This window comes from Colletotrichum acutatum (genome assembly GCF_030867785.1).
Source record: "Colletotrichum acutatum strain CBS 112980 chromosome Unknown BDZ83scaffold_78, whole genome shotgun sequence".
NCBI lineage: Eukaryota > Fungi > Ascomycota > Sordariomycetes > Glomerellales > Glomerellaceae > Colletotrichum > Colletotrichum acutatum.
The window spans coordinates 70,214-89,732 of NW_026849072.1; the positions used below are offsets into that span (position 1 = coordinate 70,214).

Here is a 19,519-nt window from a genome sequence, read left to right on the forward strand (position 1 = left end):
CTTTAGTAAGGGTGGTAATGGTGAAAAAGTAATGTCTACTGTAGTTAGGAAGGATTTCAATAATCTCAAGGTGTTTATGTCAAGCTTCGAGATGCACAAGTGACGGGAAGGGATTGCCCGGGGACGTCGAATTTACTAACCAGAAGTGAAAGTGTATAGTTACAGTATTTATACAACACATAAAACGTCTTGGGTTCCCATTGAACAATGATGGGCGGCTTGGATCCAAGACATAAGTACGCTCAACTGGACGAGGCAATTGTCATGAGCGATATCGAAAGCCCATGAAATCGTCCTCGTCCTCGTCGTCTTCGTCATCCTCGTCCTCGTCGCCGTTGACTTCCACGTTTTCTTTACCACTGGCTTCAGCCGGCTTTTCAATAGGCGCAGTGGTGCCTGTGAAGCTCTGCTTCCTCAAAGCCTCCCGCTTTTCCTTCAACCTCCGAACCCGTGCCTCGAGCTCCTCCATATCCTCGAATTCCGTTTCCAGTGCCCGAGTAGCCTCCTCTTTCTCATCAAGTAGGTCATTCTCCGCAAGCAAGCGTCGTTTTTCTTGTTCCTCCTCCTCTGTCTTTGCTGCCGCTGCAGTCTCCTCGGCCGTCATGGCTGGTGCAGCAATGACAGCGTCCTCCGAATACGGCACTGTTGTCGCAGCGATATCCGCCTCAAATGCTGCCCACTCGTCCTCATCGACGGCCCCCCCAGAAGTCTTCACGGCTGTGCCATTCTGTTGTGTTACCGGGCCGGCAGTGACCGGCTTCGTCGGCAACTCCTCTTGTGGGATCAATGGCGAGGGACCAACGGGCTGCACGATGGGGGTCGAATTTGAAGAATTCGCATCCCGATGCGCAGGAGTATGCGGGCGCGACGGAATCTGAATCTCAACCCCCTGAACTGGTGTGGTGGACGTTCGGCGGTTTAGCGAAGGTGGTGTGAGTGTTACGTCTTTGCGATCGCGGTCTGACTCGCCAGCGGACAGGCGAGCAGGAGTGCTCATATTCCCCTTGCTTCGCTTCTTCCGCACCGCATCGGCTTCGTCGTCATCTTCCATATCCTCATCCGAGTCGTGTTTCCGCTTGTTCGAGGACATTCCGTCTGCGGCCGCCGATCCGCTCGCGCTCGTGGACGCTTGCTGCACCACCTTGACCTTGGCCGTATGTCCGGATCCGCGGATATGGCTATCCCAAAGAGACTCGGACTTGATCGCCTCGTGACAGAGGGTGCAGAGGAGCTTGCCCGCATCGGAGTAGGCGGCGTGAGGGTGCTCGATTCGTCTGGCAGCACGTTGCTGACGGAGGAGGGATCGTACGTCGGCCATGGTCAGTATGAACGCGTCTTGATGACACCTAAACGTGCGCAAATGCTCCGTGGACTCGGGTATGGCGAGGACTATGCTCAATGGCGCGTAGGTGTTGGGGTCGGAAAGCCAGGCGAACTTGTATTCGGGCTAAGATTTGTATGGAAGCAACGCAAACGACGTAGCGTGGTAGCGAAGCCGTACCTTTGCTCTGGCCTGGGAAGTGGAGGTGACAAGGTGCAGGTGCCAGGTGGGCAAAATTGGCGCCAGTCCGATTCAAGCACAGCGGGGTTGGCAGAGCGCAAAAGGTCTGCCGACGCTACCCCGGGTGCCCATAGCTTGCCAATCGGGGCTGACGGGCCTGGCTCCTGCCTCGACAAGGCCGATCTTCAGCTGTCTGTGCCTTCAAGGTCCCGTCGCGCAATTCGCAGTCGCATTAAAGTCTAGCCCGCATTCCACCATTTCGACGCTACCGAGACAATCACACCTCAGGAATGTCAACACACGACTGACTAGGGAATGATCACGACCCTTCACCGACCAAAGATCGTTCAACCCTCTCAGCGACGATACCCTCGCCATAAACATGGCCGACAACCCAGACGAGCCATCGCAAAATGCGCTGGCCTCGACATTCCCCAACCCGCCGCCGTTCTGGAGAGACTTCACCCCGGAAAACGTAGCCAGGATAGAAGAGCTGCGGAAAGCGCAAGCAGAGAAGGATGGCGTTACCGTCAAGGATTTGCCAGCCCGCATACCAGATGTTCCCGAAAGCCTCATAAACCTTCAACCTCCGGCTGAGCCGCTGGCGGGAACATGGAAAGTCTTGGGCGGAAACTACACGGTACGTTCTGTCGACTCGTGAGGACTGAGTGGTAACAGAGACGCTGATACTCAGCGTAGCTCGATGACAAGCTTCCTTCTCTCGAGGAAGGTGAGATCAAGCGATTGGTACCGGCGCATTCAGAGGAGAAGGACGGAAAGCATCTCGATCGAGCCTTCGAGCTCAAGAAAATGGCCAAGTCTCTTCTGCTTAACTTTCTCGAGCTCGTTGCCGTCATGGCCACGGTGCCAGACGACGTAAGTGAACGACCACCTTTCCCTCTTCCCCCCAAACCTAACCAGTCCCAGGCTGCTACAAAAATCGAAGACTTGCGCACCCTCTTCATCAACTTCCACCACGTCTTGAACGAATACCGACCCCATCAAGCACGTGAATCGGCTATTGCGCTGATGCAATCCAATCTCGATCGTACAAGAGCGGAAACGGCTGCGATTCGAGCACAAGTTGACAAGGCCAAGCGAGTTCTCGAGGGCTTGGGAAGCCTTGATACACCCAAAGTACCGGACGTTGTCAGCCCAGTCGTCGATGGCGAACTGACTAGTAAAGAAGCGGAGGCTTTTGCCAAGACGAGAGAGCAAGAAGTATGGGGAGAGGCTGATGCTTTGTTTCTCTAGCAAGGGAACGAGCCGTCAGCTACCACATGGGAAGACAGCTTCATGACCCTCGTTCCATGGGTCTTTGAGCATTCCGGAACCTGAATACACGCATTGGTCGGCAGGGCGGTGACAGTGATGAACAACAAAAGTTACGTGGTGTCTTTGGCAAGCATTGATACCCAACTTCATACCCGATTAGGGATGAACCATGAGCGAGTGGCGTCGATAAGACAAGGCAATGCAAAAAGAGATGCTCCCACAACGTGATATTGGAACAGATGACGACGTGGGTGCTCTTCACGAGTTTGCAATGGGGAAAACAGCCTTGGAGTCAACGACGTAGACGATAGAATAGCCACAGGGCAAATCATGAATTCATGCTCGACTGGCATGGTACCAGTTTCAAAGATATCAAAAGCAGCAAACGGTATCAATCCTCCATAGCGTCGCTACATTGCGCCCTCAAGAAAAGCCTCAAACCCAACCTAAGCCAAATTGCACTTCCGTCCTGCCGCAGCTGGATTCTCTTACATGACGGTGCAGGGAATGGGGATGCAGCAGCACTCGTATCCGTCGCACTCGATGCACTTGGTCTTGCCGCCCGTGGCCTCGGCGGGCTTGACGATGCTGTCGATGATGGAGGTGGCCGCGCTGCCAGGGCCGTTGCGGTTAACGAGACCGGAGGAAGCTGAGCCGCAAGCCATTGTGAATGTGGTCTTGTACTGGAAGAGTTGAGAAAGATGGGTAGATGGGAGTCTACAATATTGTTAGTTGCTGATGATATTGACTTTTGCTGAGGTAGATGCGCATGTGACGTCACGGCCAGAGCTCTCTTACTCACAGATGACTAGATAGCAGTTAAGTGACTGTTGGATAGATGAACAGTTGAAATTTGAAGATGTCGAAAGAAGGTTGAGACGGTTCAAGTAGGGTAGTCTTGATTGAACAATGGATGTCTGCTCTCACAAAGGAAAAAGGCGGTCCAGACCCAGTTTCAGCCATCCTTAAATAAAATGCCACCACCCCCGTGCCCCCTCAACCCAATGCTTGAATCTCCAAGGTCCCGTGTTTCTAAATCCAGCAAGGTTGTCGTCATGGCGTGGTGGGGTGCAAGGCATAAACCCGGCAAAATGCTGTGGCTAAACCGACTTCGATTCGTCGGCCTGCTCAGCCAACCAGTGGCAGTGCGAACCGGCTTCCGGGCCCGGGGTGTGCCCCCGATACCTTTCTCTGCTGTTGGTGTTTGCCCGTCTCACTGTTCATGCCGGACGGGAGGTGGGGGATTGGTTCCTGTTGAAAAAGCAAGTGCAATATTTGACTTACTACTCGCTGACAGCCGTTTCGGCACTTTAATGAGTCGTAGAGGATGACAGCCCGGGCTGTTGACTCGCGACAGACCCAGCGCTGGAAATGACCGAGATGAGAGATCTTGGCGAGTTTGGTTGAGACTTGGGACTCACTGGCGGCATCGCTTTGGCCGAATTCCACCACGAGGCCAAGAAGCAATGAATTGCCGTGTTCCGGAAAACGTGAATATGAGGCTAGCAGAAGCCTATCAACTACGGAGTACGGAGTGGTATCTGCCTGCACCATTGAGAGCAAGTATAAGGTACTTACTTAGTCGGCCAGATTCAATGTCCTTCTTTTAAACGCCCTTGCAATCGAAAGTTGACTCTAGACCTGGACTGATTATTACCGGCAGGAACTAGCGATCCAAATCACAATGCAGACAGACACACACGAGAAACGTGAAAGAACAGCTTTGGTTACCCCTATTTCAATACAGCTAGACAATGAACTCCGTAGCAAATCCCTATTTAGCAAAGGCCCAAATGCCCCCCCCCCCCCCCAACACACGAGGGAGCGGTATCTCCGTCTCTCAGTCCCAAGAGCTCGCGTAAAACCCAATAAACAGCTACCTATGTACCGCGAATGAGAGGATATACGCTTTTGCAAGCAAACTTCTCTAGCTTGCCCATCCAATAACGACCCAAGATCACGCCGAAGGCGCAACACCCTGCGCGCCTTGCGGAGCCGGGGGAGTAACGTCGCTACTCTTAGCAGCTGGCGGCTGTTTCTCCAAGAGGTGGCTCAGATAGCTCAGGTCATTTCGCGCCCGCAGATCTCTCTCCAAGATGCCCCGAACCACCTCCCATTCTGTACGCGACATCTGGAAGGCTTGAGGCAGCAGAAACTTCATCGTGGGACTATTGATCAAAGGACCCAGAACCTCTTGTGCCAACGCCTGGCCTTGTTGTTGACGTTGTTGGTTTTCGAGTTCAGCGCCGCGAGCGGCCGTATAGCCCGTGGGAGGCTGGTTGGGCGGAACCACCTGATGTGCCCCTTGTGCTGGGTGTTCCTGTAAAGCGTGGGCAGTGTTACCAACAGAATGTCCCGGTTGCTGGAAGGGGCCTTGGGCAACCGTTGGCGAGAATGCCGGGCCAGATATCGAGGGATGTCGTGGGGGGAAGCCGCTCTGCGTAGGAGTTGGCACATTGGTAACGGGTGATTGAGATGCAGTACCGCCTAACTGAGGCTGTCTGGGGGTATTGCGGTACACAAAGACGGCCAACAACATAGGCTCCATCCTCTTCTGAGGGACAAGGTTATCCGAGAAGTTCAGCATGAACTCTGGCATGTTGCTGTCCCCCGGAAGGACAGGAACCAAGTAAGTATCCCTCACATTGCCCACGCCCTTGTCGCCGACAACCGCGTAGCGCTTTTTGGAGACGAAATAGTCAATGAGGGCTTGAAACTCCCGTCTATAAACCTCGGACGACGGCGTTATTGCCACGACAACAATATCGGTCTGGTCAGCGTAGCGCAAGCCGCAAAGATACTCTATCGCCTTCTGTTCGTCTATGCGTCCGGCAACCGTGAGCTTCTTTGGGATGAGGCTGGTCCAGGGTAATGCGATGGTGGTAGAGAGGTTGGCGCCACCGACAAACCTGGCCGCAGCCGGGAAGTCGGCAATCGAGCTCATTACCAAGTGGCCACGCCAAATGACATCAGGATCTGTCTCATCGGTTGGCGAATAGGGTGGAGAGTCCGTTTCTTCCTGCAGAAGTCTATCCACGTCTGCGTCAACACCGGGGCCATGGTTTGGCGCCGACGGGCGGCGGTTGTGTGTGCCCGTGGGAGATTTGACGGTTGCGTAAACCTTGTTGATGTCGAAGTCGGGATGCTTGGGAGAGTGTCGGGCTCCACGGGTATCGATGTGTAGACCAGCATGGGCAGGAAGCTCCACCGAGTTCTCGTAGTGCGATTCCCCATCGGACTTGATGCCAGCTTGCCCCTCTCGGCCACTTGGTCGTCTAATGAAAGACCTGCCTTCGTCATTCTGATGGAAAGACTCGTTCTCGATGATCTCTTCGCCCTTGTGCGTTCTCCTCATACGAGGACCATCTTCGGTTATAAGGATCGACTGCTTCTCAGAGATGGCCTTCAGCTGAGCGTTGGCCTCTTGCCTTTCCTTAGTAGCCAGCTCGTCGGCGGACATTGTGGCTAGCATAGTTGGCGATAGAGTACGCTTCAATAAGCGTTTGGTTAAGTCGCCGTTTAACTTCATATTCGCATATAGGATTCGCGCCTGCATTGCGTACTGGCTCCGGTCCGGGTGTGCATCGTGAACCGCGCGTTCAATCTCGAGTGCCATGCGCTCCGCTTTAGCCGCAATACTGGTATCTTTCGGGAGGCTGATGGTCTTGTCCTTGATACCAGCAGTGAGGCTGCCGGCAACAGCCTTTTGCAGGAGTTGGGCGGGTCCCTTGCGATCCTCTTGGAGATCGCTGACCTTTACATCGAGGTCGGCCGGTGCGGTGTAGTTGACGGCAGGGGATGCCTCTGGCTCCGAGACTTTGCGTTGCTTTGGCGCAGGGATCTAGAAAGGGCAGAGTCAGCAATGCTCTGCACGAGTGTTCGGGAAGAGGGGAGGCTTACCTTTGCTTCCTTTTCACCAGTCTCCTCTCGCGTCTTGCGCTTGCCAGTGGCGGTCTTAGACGCGACGTCCTTCTTGTCCTTCTTCTCCTTGACAGGTTCTGAGGGAGCGGGTGAATCCTCGGCTTTGTTACTCCTTGTGTCTTGCGACAACTCTTCTTTGGGGTCGCTGGCGCGCTTTCCGGCTCTACCGCCCTTCTTCTTTTTCTTCTTCTTCTCGTTCTGTTCGTCCTCGTAGGCCTTTCGGCGAGACTCCCATGGGCGCTCGCCTTGTTCCATGAGAGACAGTAGTTCCTTGTGATCCTGAGGAGCACACTGCTCGCAGTAGTAGTTTTTAGGGAGATCTTCAGTGAAGACACTCATACCCATGCAAACGTTGTGCTGCCATGCTGTGCATTTGTCGCAAGCGATCCAAGGCTCCTCCGAGTCGCCATCCTGCTCCGTTGCGCCGCAGACGCAGCGGATAATCTCTTCTTCTGGCTCCTCCTCTTGCTTCTTCTTCCTTCCTCGTTTCTTGGGCGGTTCGATAGGTTGGTCGTCGAAGGCCTTGGTATGCTGGCCTTTGGTTGCGCGCACAGAGCGGCGAGGTTCCGGTTCTCCTTTACGAACCATGCTGGTTAGATCTTGCAGGTAAAGAATGCGGTGGTGTATGTGTGCGTGCTTGTGCTTGTGTGTATGTTTTGGGAGGAAAGACGGGCGGTGGCTGGCTGTGGGGCAGCGTGAAGGTGGTTGCGACACTTACCAGACATAATGGCTTTGTTGCCAGCGGTGGCAGGAAGGAGAGGTGGGAGCGTTCAAACGTCCGTCTCCCTTTGTTGGGAAGGAGCGCGAGGGTGCACCTTTGGGGGAAGGTATGGGATCTACTCCAGTTGTCGATTCAGGAAGGTCCGGTGTCCTCTGTCTTTCTCAGGCATGCATTGGATTTTATGGCAGAGCAGGAAAAAAAAGACTATGATATGTGACCCATCCAAGATACGCGCGCGACACAACAGGCTTGATGCGAAGGGCGCAGACCGCGCGGGAACCCTTCCAATTGTCCCTCTCGAGTGACTTCCAGCACAGATAGGGAATATACCGTCGCGCGACACAGTTTGCGACAGCGAAATCAAGGTCGATCGTGGGGGGGAAGCAGTGTTCGCGTGCCGCTTTTTGGGTTGTGTGGAAGAGGAGCAGAAGGGAGCTTGCGCAAAGGTGGAGGTGATTTGAGTGGGTTGCGGTGCGGTGCGCTGCGATAAAACGGCGCGAGGTTGGAGGGAAAATGCCGAACCGCCTCCACATCCTGTCATTATGTAAGCGTCGTTAACCATGATCTTGGGCCCATCGCTCGGTGAGAAGTGCACGGATGCCGGGGAGGCGGGGGATGCATCGTTATGGCCTTGATGCCTGGTTATCTTCGGTGAGGAAGGTGAGAGAACCTCTGGCCCCCCGTCTGAGTTGGAAAGCAAGACGATGAGGTAAGAGCCTCCCGGTAAAAGCTCGGACCATCCTTACCTCAGCGGCTCAGCCCTCCCCCCGGTTGCTCCCCTAGGCTCGCTGGCTGGCCGGCTAGCAGCGCAAGCAGCTAACGCGTGCGTCGATTGCCTGGAGCTTCATCGAGCTGCACCCAAAGTCGTAGCCTTCCCTGCAGACGACCAACAAACCATCCTGCCGCAACTTCACACAAATCCGATCGTCGGCTTCACAAACGAGATCAATACCGCAATCGAACCTTTAGTCCCAGCCAAGTGCAACTCGATTTCTCGCCCATCATGTCTCGCAGATACGATTCACGCGTAAGGCCCCTCCCCGCTCTTCCCTTGCTCTACGTCCCCTCCATCCTCGTAGGGCAGCAAGCTCACCCTGTGTGTTAGACAACAATCTTCTCCCCGGAGGGCCGTCTCTACCAGGTCGAATATGCTCTTGAGGCCATCTCTCACGCCGGAACTGCCATTGGCATCCTCGCCAAGGATGGCATCGTCTTGGCCGCCGAGCGCAAGGTGACTTCAAAGCTGTTGGAGCAAGACACTTCAGCTGAGAAGCTGTACATCGTCAACGAGTACGTACTTGTGAGCTCAGCATGGTATCTCTAGACTCTGACGCTCTTGCCTTCTAGCAACATGCTTGCTGCCGTTGCAGGTATGACGGCCGATGCCAACATCCTCATCAACTACGCCCGTCAGGCCGCCCAAAGATACCTCCTCACCTACAACGAAGACATTCCATGCGAGCAGCTCGTCCGAAGACTATGCGATCTGAAGCAAGGATACACACAACACGGTGGTCTGAGACCGTTCGGTGTCTCCTTCATCTACGCCGGATGGGACCCTCGCAGACAGTTCCAGCTGTACCAGAGCAACCCTTCAGGCAACTACGGCGGATGGAAGGCAACGGCTGTCGGTGCCAACAGAGCTAGTGCAGAGAGCTTGTTGAAGCAGGACTACAAGGAGGATTGCACTCTGAAGGAGGCTTGCGGCATGGCAGTCAAGGTTCTTAGCAAGACCATGGACTCAACGAAGCTGAGCGCCGAGAAGCGTACGTTATGACCATGACCACCCTTGAATCTGCGAATTAATACTAACGGATGTAAACAGTCGAATTCGCCACGGTCGGCCAGACGAGTGACGGCAAGATCTACCACAGACTCTGGACCGCAGAGGAGATCAAGGAACTGCTGAAGGAGCATGATCTGGCAAAGGACGAGTCCACGGAGGACAAATAATGGCATGGATGAATTCAAAAACATAGACGGGGCGTGATGATTGCCCTTAACCCTGATGTACCAATAAAATTGATGCCCCCAAGTTTCCGGAACCCCAGACCCCCCAAACCCCTAACAGGTTGCTGCCAAGATGCAAATGCGATTGCGATATCCCCGGGTGAACTGTAAAATGGCATGTAGTGCAGAGGTGAAAAACCAGGCTCAAGATGAAGCACAATAAAGCAAGGCAAGAGTGCAGTAAACACGAGAAACAATGCGGTGATTAGTCTTACGTGTGTAGATGGCTATGTCGATGGCTCGTTTGTTGCGTTCGCACTCTATGAAGGACCCTACTGACAGTGATTAGTGCCTCTGGCTATTTAGCTGGGTCATCTCATAGCCTACGTCGGGTCGCGAGTTCCCAGCTTCCTCCTCGTCTCGCAGACGGTTCCACCCGGTCTTGGGGTCTGATCCAGGATAGGGATGGGGTTCATGGCATTCCCTGGCGGTCAACTTCGGCCAGTGTCGCCGATAACTCCAGTACGCAACCACGTAACCAAGCAGAGAGCCCACGGAAACATCATACACGTCGTGTCTGTAGTCCTCACACCTGCTGATGGCGATGAGTGCAGCCCCCAGCAGCGGCAGAAGGCAAATAAGGGCGCGGCTAAGGTCTCGGCCCCCGCTGTTGTGTCGGAAAATGTGCAGCTGGCCAGCCAAGAACAAGCTCAGGAAGCCCAATCCAGAGAAAGAGAAAGACGAATGGCCCGATGGGAAGGACCGCCAACCATCATGGAGGAGATGGTGTGCAGTCTCGGTGCAAACATCGATGGTAACAAGCACATCAGGCTTCGTGCCAGCCGCCGGCTTACATCTGGCCAATAAGTCGGGACGCGGTCGGCCGACAGTATTCTTGACGAGGTCCGTGAGAAAGGAGCCCATGATGATGGCGATGGCAAAGGACAGGTAAGTGACCTCGTGCTTGTGAGGCGATGCTTTTGTGACAACATTATACGCAACCAATACGCCTAGCGGTATAAAGAGGGCGTAAACGAAGTTCATGTCTAAGGAGGTATCAGTCATATTCTCAAGGAATTTCCAAGGGTCCATCTGTGCACTAACAAACAGGTACGCGCTCGACCTCGGCATGAGGGTATGAGATATGCAGATCATTGATGAAGAACATGCGGTGGAATGGCTCAATAAACAATAGCATCTAAAGAAGTCGTCAGCACTGGGAGCTATGCTATGGACATGCATCGTGAAGAACCTACCACGATCCACCCAGTAAGGAGAATCGCGAATCCGAGGTAGTCTGGTGCATGAGTTCTCTACAGATACCCTGTCAGACGATCTCGCAGCCTTGCTTGTATGAGAAGAACATGAGCGAGTACGCTACCTTCCAAAACCTGGAGAATGCGGATGCGACAGCATTTCCGCTTGAACCACTGTCCCGACGGCCTGGTGCCATGTTGAGCAGTCACCGTCGTCGAGTTGCACGAAAGGCTGCTTGAAACATCTACAACTTCTTGCTGCGGCAATAGGTGTTGATCGAGGGCGCTGCAGTGAAGATGAGGGAGCTCGAACGCCGAACGTGAGCTGAGTCTATAAGAACAAAAGGAGCGACGGCAGACAATGAAAGGTGAACAAGCGCCAACGACTAGCAGCAGTCACTTGATCAAGATGCAGATCCTCCGACCAATTGTCCCTAGGGCGAGCCTTCCACCTTGGATGAACTTGAAGGGGCACGGGGGGGTGTGTCCTCCGGTGTATGTGGCGTTTTGATTGGGGGATTCGAGCTCGTGAGCTGTGACGCTTCCCCGAGCTGAGGTGGGCTGGCTGTAGGGGTACGAACCTCTAGAAGCCGCCTTATCTTATCGGATGCCCGAAGATTCTCCGCCCGAATCCGTTCTTCGCATCTGGACCTCCGAAAATCAACAACTCTATTGTGATCGTGATCTGACGGTTAGCATTACAGACACTGCTAGCAAGCGCACCATTCTCACCTTGCTCAGTATGCTCAAGTCGACATATAAGCCCACCGCAAATACTGCGGCGCCTCCCTCCCTGCTTCCTGGATGGACAGAGCACACTGCGCCGAGTGGACATAAGTACTACCACAACAGCCAGACACAAGAATCTACATACACGAGACCCAGTGCCCCGGACGCTACTGCTGCACCTTCAACGGTTTCGACGAGCTTCCTTCAATATCAGACCGTTCCTCAACTCTCCGATCCCAGTGTCGCAAACGCATATGTTGCACAGTACAACGCGCAGCATCAGCCTCCGTCACAGCGAGGAGGCTTCGGTCACGGAGGCAGGGGAGGTAGGGACGCACGCCCGCGTCCCGAGCCGGTGGACAAACCGAAGTCTAAAGTCGCGATCCCAGGATGCGAGCCTTGGATTCTAGTCGACACCAAGTACGGGCGTCGCTTTGTCTACAACCCCGAGAAAAATGCTAGCTACTGGCGCATTCCAGAAAAGCTCACGGCTGGTATATTGGAGGTGGACAAGGCCAGAATTCGCGAGAAAGCTGGGATCAGGAGTCCCACAGGGACAGTCAAGGAGGGACCACCGACAGCCCAAACTCGGCCAACGTTAGATGCTACGGAATCCACAACCTATGATGGCAACGAGGACAGCTCAGAGTACGAGGAAGTCGAGGTTACGGACGACGAAGGCGAGGACCAAGATGGGGAGGACGGACCTGCTTCCAAGCGCCAGCGCACAGAAGGCGCGGCCGATGACGCGCCTGTAGAATTCAGCGAAGCGGATATCGCATTTCAACTACAAGCAATGGGCGATGCCTACGGACTAGACCCGGGAGAATATGACGACGGCAACATGGACGAGTGGCCTGAAGGCGCAGAGGGGGTCGAGTTCTCGCAAGAAGACGCCGCCGCGCTGTTCCGAGATTTACTAGAAGACTTCAAAATCAGTCCATACAGCACGTGGGAGAAGCTGATTGAGGATGGAGATATTATTGAGGATCCGAGATACACGATTCTCAATACGATGAAGTCACGCAAGGAGACCTGGTCGGAGTGGACCAAGGACAAGATCAAGGAAATGAAGGAACGTCGGGCCAAAGAAGAGAAGAAGGATCCGCGGATACCGTACATGACGCTACTGCAGGAGAAAGCGTCGCCCAAGCTCTTTTGGCAAGAGTTCAAAAGGAAACATCGGAAAGAACCATCCATGACGGACCCCTACGTCAAAGACAAGGACCGTGAGAAGTGGTATCGCGAGCACATCAACCGTCTCAAGATGCCCCAAGCCACACTCAAGGCAGATCTCGCCACGCTTCTAAAGTCACTGCCACTTTCTGTACTGAACAACAAGACGAACATGTCGCACCTACCACCGCAGCTGCTCGTCGACATCAGATATATCTCTCTGCAGCCACAGGTGCGGGATCCTTTGATCGAGGCCTACATACAGACTTTGGGACCACCTCCAGAGGGTGATGCAACCGAGCAAGAGGATGAAGCGACGCGCAAGGCTCGGGAAGCTAGAGATCGGAGAGAAAAGGCACTGCATGAGCACGAAGAGAAGGTTGCAGAGCAAAAGAGAAGACAGCAACGGAGTCTCGAAATGGGCAAGGCCCGACTTCGAGAGGAAGAGCGCGAAATCGAACGAGCAATGCAGGTTGGCAAGCGAGGTTTGCAGAGCCAGCTGGCCAGTGCCCAGAAGAATGATCAGCCTGATGCATAGAATGAACGTGGCTGGGTTAACTGATAATAGACACACTTGAAATTCCAAAAACAAAATTCCAGCAAACCAGACGCGTGCTTTTCACAATCAACGTCAATCTTTCGTGTCTCCTGTGATAGGGTCGTTCCGCAATAGTCCGGTCTTGGCACTAACAACGCAGTCAGCCCGTTGATGTTTCGCTCCGCCGACTGCTGCAGGAACCGGGTTTCATGCACGACCACAATGATGTCTTTTTCACCATCCAAGCCTCTCATCACATCCAACTTGACTCGGGCCTCGCAGACGCGTCATGCAGGCCTCCCAACGGATGCAGACCAACAATGTTGGACGGAACCATCATCCATGGGTTGAGTTGAAACTCTTTGCTCCTTCTTGGTCCTGATACTTCATAATACAGTCAGCGCAGTCATCGTAGGAACGTGCTGCCTGCAGTCTGCGGTCGAAACACCATGATCTAGTTGTTTGATCACCCAGCCACACTTCAACGTCATTCCTTACTCTGCCATCCCTTTTTACCGCGAGTAGAAACATACTTTGATACTCGTGGGGAATCAGTTCGGATTGATACCTCTCGCTGTTCCTGCCACGACACTAGTGACACCAACTGGTGTGTTCGTGCGCAGGATCGACTGAAAATCGGCGGCCCGCCCATTGGCTCGTCGGCCACGTCGGTCATCTCGGTCACAGCAGGCTGACCGTGCTCGCACATCCCCAAGCGCACTCCGTTGTCAGACGAAGTACCAGGCGATGGAGCATACTGCCATATCAATTAGTGTCTTGAATGACAGCAGCCCTTGGGCTTCGGCTTGAGAGCCCGGCCTCGTGTCTTTTTAGTATAAGCCATTCCTCGGTTCGTTTCTCTGACTCCGGTACTCTGAGTCTCTGCTTTTCGAACCAAGACAACAGCGCACTTATACACATCATGGGCGTAACAACACTCACAGCATTTGGCATCGTCGCCCTAGGTAAGGAGTTAATACAATTCGACTAGGTGGACATGACTGACGACAGACTCAGCTTCGGTGGTACTAGCGCAACAATTTCCAGGAAACTTCCCGGGTAACGGCAACGGCAACGGCAATGGAAATGGGTTTGGGAACGGCAACGGCGGCAATGGTTTCGGAGGAAACTTCAATAACTTTGTCGGCTTCAATATACAGGAGGCGATGCACACACGAAGGATCCACGGCATATTAGGGACAATCGCATTCGTCATCGTGTTTCCCATCGGCTCGATCGCCATGAGAATCATTCCTGGACGCTTCAGCTGGCTTATCCACGGTCTCATCCAGATGGCCGGCTTCGTTCTCTACATCGCTGCTGCCGCCCTGGGTATCAAGTTGACGCAGCAAGTCACATTTGGTGGAACAAGTTTAGTAAGTCACATTCCACTCTGCGTCTAATATCCCGAGGGCTTTCACACTAACGCATTCCAATAGTATGAGATCAGCACCATCAACTTCCACCCAATTATCGGTCTCGTCCTCCTGGCCATCTTCTTTTTCCAACCCATTTTCGGCTACATCCATCATGTTCAGTTCAAGAGGTATGGCGTTCGCCAAATCTGGTCACACATCCACCTGATCATCGGCCGCCTCCTCATTCCGCTGGGCATCATCAACGGCGGTCTAGGCTTATACATCTCCAACTCTCCCAAAGAGTTCAAGATTGCCTACGCCATTCTCGCTGCCGTATTTGGCATTACATGGATCTTTGTCTCGGTCATCAGCGAAAGCCGCCGCAGTCGCCAACCGGCCGTGGTGGTTGTCGAGGAACACAAGCTCAGGAAACGGTCCCGTGGTCGCAACAGCGGAAGCCGGGGCTCGTCGGACTCGGATCCGAAGATTTGAATGCCTAAAATTGTCTTTTCATGAATTATGAGACGCCAGTTGAGGCAAATGTGCCACATTGATCGCACAACGTTGACTCATGGTGGCGATCGGACGAGCTACCAAAGCAAACTTTTGAGGATTGGCGAGAAAGCAAAGTCTAGGGCAGATCTCATATCGAATGTCTTTATCTTGCCAGAAAGTATGAAATACCACATGCAAGTATTTGCTTTTTGAGAACAGCCGAGTGTCTCGTAATTACAAATCTTCTGGAGGTAACCCTCGACTTTCATGGCCTTACGTTGTCGCCTAATAAGATCACACGGAGACTAAACAATCCCTTTGTGGTATCGCGGAATATGTACATGATGACATAATATTTGCCTACAGGCACAATCCGAGTAAACAAACCACTAACCCGCCGGGATCAGTCTTGCTAAGGCTTTGGTTCAGGTGCAATGAAGATGACCATGTCATGAACGACTGGGAAGCGTCTTTGGGCACTAAGGGACAACAGAACACAAGGCAGCTGAGTGTTTCTAAGTTACTCGTACTGGGGCACGCGCCGCGAGACAAAAATAGATAGAAAAATGTCGGCTGTGTTGCTTTCGAGGATGGTTGTTGGTATTAAACGCAATAAGCGCTTACATCAGAGGCTCAAGATAATTTCGCATACCAATATCTTGGGGAAATTTTTCTTATCTAGAACACTGAAACATGATGCAAATTGGAAGGCATTGACGCACACCATGCCTCCCTCCAAACTGCATCATGCTTCGGTTGATGATGATCGGAACTAACTGTTGCAAGAAGAAGGTCTTGCTCAGTTGCCATAATGCCATAACTAGGTGTAATCCATTGGCATCTGAACTACACCGCTTCAAGAATGACGTATGTGGAAAGCTCACTACACGGGCTTTAGAAGACGTTTTGAAAATTCCATAGATTTCCCAAAGTACTTTACTCAATGAGCTCTACTCAATATTTGAAAACGAATCGAGAATAGCTATTACGGAAACCGAATCGAGGCTGGAAAGTTCCTCTCCCTACCAATTGAGTAGGATGATTCCGCAAAAAAAAAAAAAGAAATTGAAGTAAAACTTCATCTCGTAGAGCAACGGTTAAACATGAAAACATGACATATGACTCTCGACTTGTCGACATCTAATCCAGGATCATTAGAGTGCCAGAGGGTTGACGTATTTTGTTACCTACAGTCATGACCGTAGACGGAATGGCTGACTCCGATATCTCAACAAATTTGAACAGATTTGAACATTTTCCACGAGGTCAAACGGCTGCTCTGAAAGTCATGTCGTATACCACACTTGAAGGTATCGAAGACGTGAGGAGTCTTTCATGACTTGATCTATACATAACTTTCAGTCAACTTTGGAAAGCTGCACAAATAGTTCATTCTCTCAAATAGTCGTCGGAGAGGAAACTCAGTTTCTCTTCGATCTCTCGGAATTGCTCAGAGCCCTCAGTGGGTATCAAGACGAAGCCGGAAGGTCACGGTGGGAGGCCGAAGTCCCAGAACTTCGTTGCTCTCGACTCATCGGGCACTTTTTGGACGTAAAGTTGGTGGACGGAAGCCTAGCCTCCAAGAAAAGAAAATTTCTTCTTCCAATGTCCTTTGGGGGAAAAGGGAGCGAGTATTTCTCCCAAGAGTCCAGTATCTGCTCAGGGTAGAGCATCATGGTAACCTTTTGAATGTGACGCTGCAATGGCGAGGCAAGAAAAAAGAACATGGATCAGGGGACAAAGAGAGAGGAGAAGAGATGCCCTAAATTGGCGCAACCCGGTGTGCCGATACACACTCAGTTTCCCTGTCTTTCTGCCTTGAGTCGGATTGAAGGGACGGGCAGGAGTCTATGTGCAGTGTTGTGTAGAAAACCCGAGAGGCAACAGAATGATATTGAGGCAAGAGGACTTTCAAGCCAATGCGCCGCTCAATAATACATTTTCTTGTCATCAAGGACCTCTATTAAGGCAAGTAAACGACCATGCAAGGCAGGCGTCACTAAAGATGTCGCCAGAACGAATCAAACAAAGAGCGCATGAAGATACAGGACATCTCTCGTCACTGCTAGAAAATGCCTCGTGAACCTTGATATGGAGCTGCTCCAATATACTTTAATACAGAAGAGACAGGAAGGAATGCACCACAGAGGCCAAGTTGAAATTCAACCAGCTCGTACCTACGTAAAGCTGGTTCAACTTCTCTTTGTTCAAGGCCACATTTTAGTAAACCAGTCTGACTTCATGGCGATGAACAATTCTGCTATTTCTCTTCTCATAGCCAGAGAACATCTTTTTGAAGGCTGACATAGAGGCAAAGGGGGAGAGGCAAATTGAAACAACAAAAACTTTCTCGGGTGGCGGACAGAGGTGCTGCAGGCAGCGCGCCGAAATTTGGAGAAGCTACGGGCTGAGTGCTCATTTTCGATCCGGAAAAGTGTTTTGACAGCCATAAACCCCTTCCAAGCGCGAATTACTGGGCAACTAGCTCAGGGAACCCACGCATTTGTAGGGCTTGATTTCGCTCAATGCAAAGATGGTTTCTCTAGAGTTGCAATATGTTGAGATTGAGATCATTGAAGGAGCCAGCCTTTGTCACGACGTCAATCCGCCGATACTGTGGACAGCGTAGTCTAGGTGGACCAAGCTACGCAAAGGGGCACACGCAAGAGAGGGCGACAATGGGAGCAGAGGGCGTCAACATGATGTGCAAAGCCTTGAAATCATAATATGAAAGAATGACCCGTCTTTCAAGAGACAAAGTAGATCTCAACTTGATGATGTACGTCATGGCTGTATGACCAAGACACTATCTTGAAGTCTGTACGCATTACGCCGCGCAAGCCGCGGAAAACCACAGTAGAAAAGAACTGGACCTACAAATCCAAAAAATGGAAACACATGATGGCGGGGAAATTTGGTTATTGCTGAAATCACCAAGAGAGATATTGCGTCAATGTACATGGAAAACCAACGGGAACGACTCTCGTGTCTCCCATCCTGCCAAAACAGGATTGCATTTCCGTCTTGTCAGGGTATCGGAACAACCCCGACATCCCGGTGCATTGCGTTCAGGAGGCCGAGGTTACACGGTTCCAATAGCCCCAACCAACAAGACCCGGCTTTCCGAACATGGGGCGATTTCCCTTCTGTGGACAAGGGGAACATTTCTCTCAGGGTGAATGCGACATCGTCTTTGGTGAATGTTGTTCGAGGCAAGATCCATATTCTGTACATACTGCGTGGATCGATGACTGGGGGGGGGGGGGCTTCAAGACACGTGTGTTGCTCAACCAACGCGACATAGAGAACGGATCATACGACTTCACTTGAAATATAGCGATGATTCTGTGAGAAACGGAAAACAAGAAAAACAAAGCCCTTGACTCAATGAGCATGGGGACTTGTATTGTTAAAACGAGACTGCTACTCCCTCCCTCTTGTCAGCCTGGATGGAAAGATTCCAAGACCTTGACTCTTTGATCTTACTTTTGCCTCGGTCCGGCAGAATAAACGCAGGGCGTTTGGGCAAGATTAGTCGAAATCCGGGGCCTACCACCGTGGCTCCCTCTCGTAGCTGAGCTGAAAGCATGCTCTCCGCAACGCGGATGCGTATCGAGTCAGATATCGCACAAGGGGCCATAAGGGAGTCATCAAAGGGACTAGTGTGTTGGCCTGGAGACCTCTAAAGCATTCCAATTTTTTCCTATCTTGAGTCCATCGTGAAATGGAATGGCCTGGGTACCTCACCCGGGAGGAACGAAAACGCGTTTCGCTTTTAGCCTGTAAGAGACAATGCCTCCCTTGGCATTTATCTTAGATTGTGAGCTAGACGAAACCACCGAGCCTAGGAAAGATGAGTGAGACACGCCAGAGGAGCGCCAATCGACAAGCTAGGATCTGGGACAGAGAACAGGGCTGACGGTCTCTGTGCGACATCACACCAACTTGCTCTAGACCCAGGCCGTCGGCACAGCCATCGATCTTGCGCTGCATATTAGCACTGTCAGCTCGTGGTGTGGGTTGGGTCAGCTTGCCTAGACATGCCGGCATGCCGCTCAGCATGCATACAGATGATACCACCTGACTTCTTGTGCCCACGCATCGAATTGTGACCCTGGAAAACTTTCCACATCTTGAGCCAGTCCACTGCCCACTAGAACCAACGAGCCCCTGTGTATGACGGCTAGGTGCGGATCATCCTTCCCTCTGAATCAATTTATTGATCGAAACATCCCCGCCACCCCTCCCCTCCCCTATCTTCATCTCAACCAGTCGAACTTTGAGTTATTACACCAAGAGACTCCCGCTCCATCCCAGCACTACCCTGACCCACGAATGCCAAATGTCGAACCGATGTGATCCTCCACTTCCCAAAGTATCCATCGTTGCCTTTTCCTGGGTTCCCCTCGCTCCTTGTCCCACTATCCCTAGAACGGCCTGGGCCTAGCCCGTTGAGAGACCGAAGTGAAAACATCCTGTGAACCTAATGCCCTCTTTCAGAGCTGAGATTCTGATTCCAGTCCTCGCTAAGTGCCGCTGGGGGCCAAAAACACACTTGGCCACCTCGTGCAAGTGCCAAGATCCTTAGTAGATCAAAGA

The 19,519-nt window shown here is 52.4% G+C and overlaps 8 protein-coding genes across 8 annotated transcripts; 4 read left to right on the forward strand and 4 right to left on the reverse strand.

Moving 5' to 3' along the window:
- Positions 1-262: 262 nt before the first annotated feature.
- Positions 263-1,318, reverse strand: BDZ83DRAFT_653857 (uncharacterized protein; the record flags this gene model as incomplete). The annotated part of the gene is made up of 1 exon (XM_060510660.1): positions 263-1,318. The coding sequence occupies one exon, from the start codon at positions 1,316-1,318 to the stop codon at positions 263-265; it is 1,056 nt and encodes a 351-aa protein (XP_060362556.1).
- A 565-nt stretch (positions 1,319-1,883) lies between these two features.
- On the forward strand, positions 1,884-2,755 carry BDZ83DRAFT_582846 (MED7 protein-domain-containing protein; the record flags this gene model as incomplete). The annotated part of the gene is made up of 3 exons (XM_060505591.1): positions 1,884-2,141; positions 2,201-2,377; positions 2,429-2,755. 3 exons carry the CDS (start codon positions 1,884-1,886, stop codon positions 2,753-2,755), a joined length of 762 nt encoding a protein of 253 aa, XP_060362557.1.
- Positions 2,756-3,020: 265 nt separating this feature from the next.
- Positions 3,021-3,831, reverse strand: BDZ83DRAFT_417876 (uncharacterized protein). Its single transcript, XM_060502963.1, has 2 exons — positions 3,546-3,831; positions 3,021-3,493 (listed from the first exon to the last, which is right to left on the reverse strand). Exon 2 carries the CDS (start codon positions 3,439-3,441, stop codon positions 3,265-3,267), a length of 177 nt encoding a protein of 58 aa, XP_060362558.1. The 5' UTR covers positions 3,442-3,493; positions 3,546-3,831; the 3' UTR covers positions 3,021-3,264.
- A 902-nt stretch (positions 3,832-4,733) lies between these two features.
- On the reverse strand, positions 4,734-7,285 carry BDZ83DRAFT_582818 (SPOC domain-containing protein; the record flags this gene model as incomplete). Its single annotated transcript, XM_060505588.1, has 2 exons — positions 4,734-6,617; positions 6,677-7,285. The coding sequence occupies 2 exons, from the start codon at positions 7,283-7,285 to the stop codon at positions 4,734-4,736; spliced, it is 2,493 nt and encodes an 830-aa protein (XP_060362559.1).
- A 957-nt stretch (positions 7,286-8,242) lies between these two features.
- BDZ83DRAFT_628829 (proteasome A-type and B-type) lies at positions 8,243-9,469 on the forward strand. The gene is made up of 4 exons (XM_060508725.1): positions 8,243-8,445; positions 8,524-8,708; positions 8,766-9,184; positions 9,244-9,469. The coding sequence occupies exons 1-4, from the start codon at positions 8,422-8,424 to the stop codon at positions 9,369-9,371; spliced, it is 756 nt and encodes a 251-aa protein (XP_060362560.1). The 5' UTR covers positions 8,243-8,421; the 3' UTR covers positions 9,372-9,469.
- On the reverse strand, positions 9,470-11,141 carry BDZ83DRAFT_628834 (PAP2 superfamily protein). Its single transcript, XM_060508726.1, has 4 exons — positions 10,750-11,141; positions 10,625-10,681; positions 10,473-10,566; positions 9,470-10,414 (listed from the first exon to the last, which is right to left on the reverse strand). Exons 1-4 carry the CDS (start codon positions 10,819-10,821, stop codon positions 9,714-9,716), a joined length of 924 nt encoding a protein of 307 aa, XP_060362561.1. The 5' UTR covers positions 10,822-11,141; the 3' UTR covers positions 9,470-9,713.
- A 136-nt stretch (positions 11,142-11,277) lies between these two features.
- Positions 11,278-13,132, forward strand: BDZ83DRAFT_628840 (WW domain-containing protein). Its single transcript, XM_060508727.1, has one exon. The coding sequence runs from the start codon at positions 11,367-11,369 to the stop codon at positions 13,065-13,067; it is 1,701 nt and encodes a 566-aa protein (XP_060362562.1). The 5' UTR covers positions 11,278-11,366; the 3' UTR covers positions 13,068-13,132.
- An 857-nt stretch (positions 13,133-13,989) lies between these two features.
- BDZ83DRAFT_754309 (uncharacterized protein) lies at positions 13,990-14,917 on the forward strand (the record flags this gene model as incomplete). The annotated part of the gene is made up of 3 exons (XM_060514464.1): positions 13,990-14,032; positions 14,085-14,443; positions 14,507-14,917. The coding sequence occupies 3 exons, from the start codon at positions 13,990-13,992 to the stop codon at positions 14,915-14,917; spliced, it is 813 nt and encodes a 270-aa protein (XP_060362563.1).
- Positions 14,918-19,519: the final 4,602 nt, after the last annotated feature.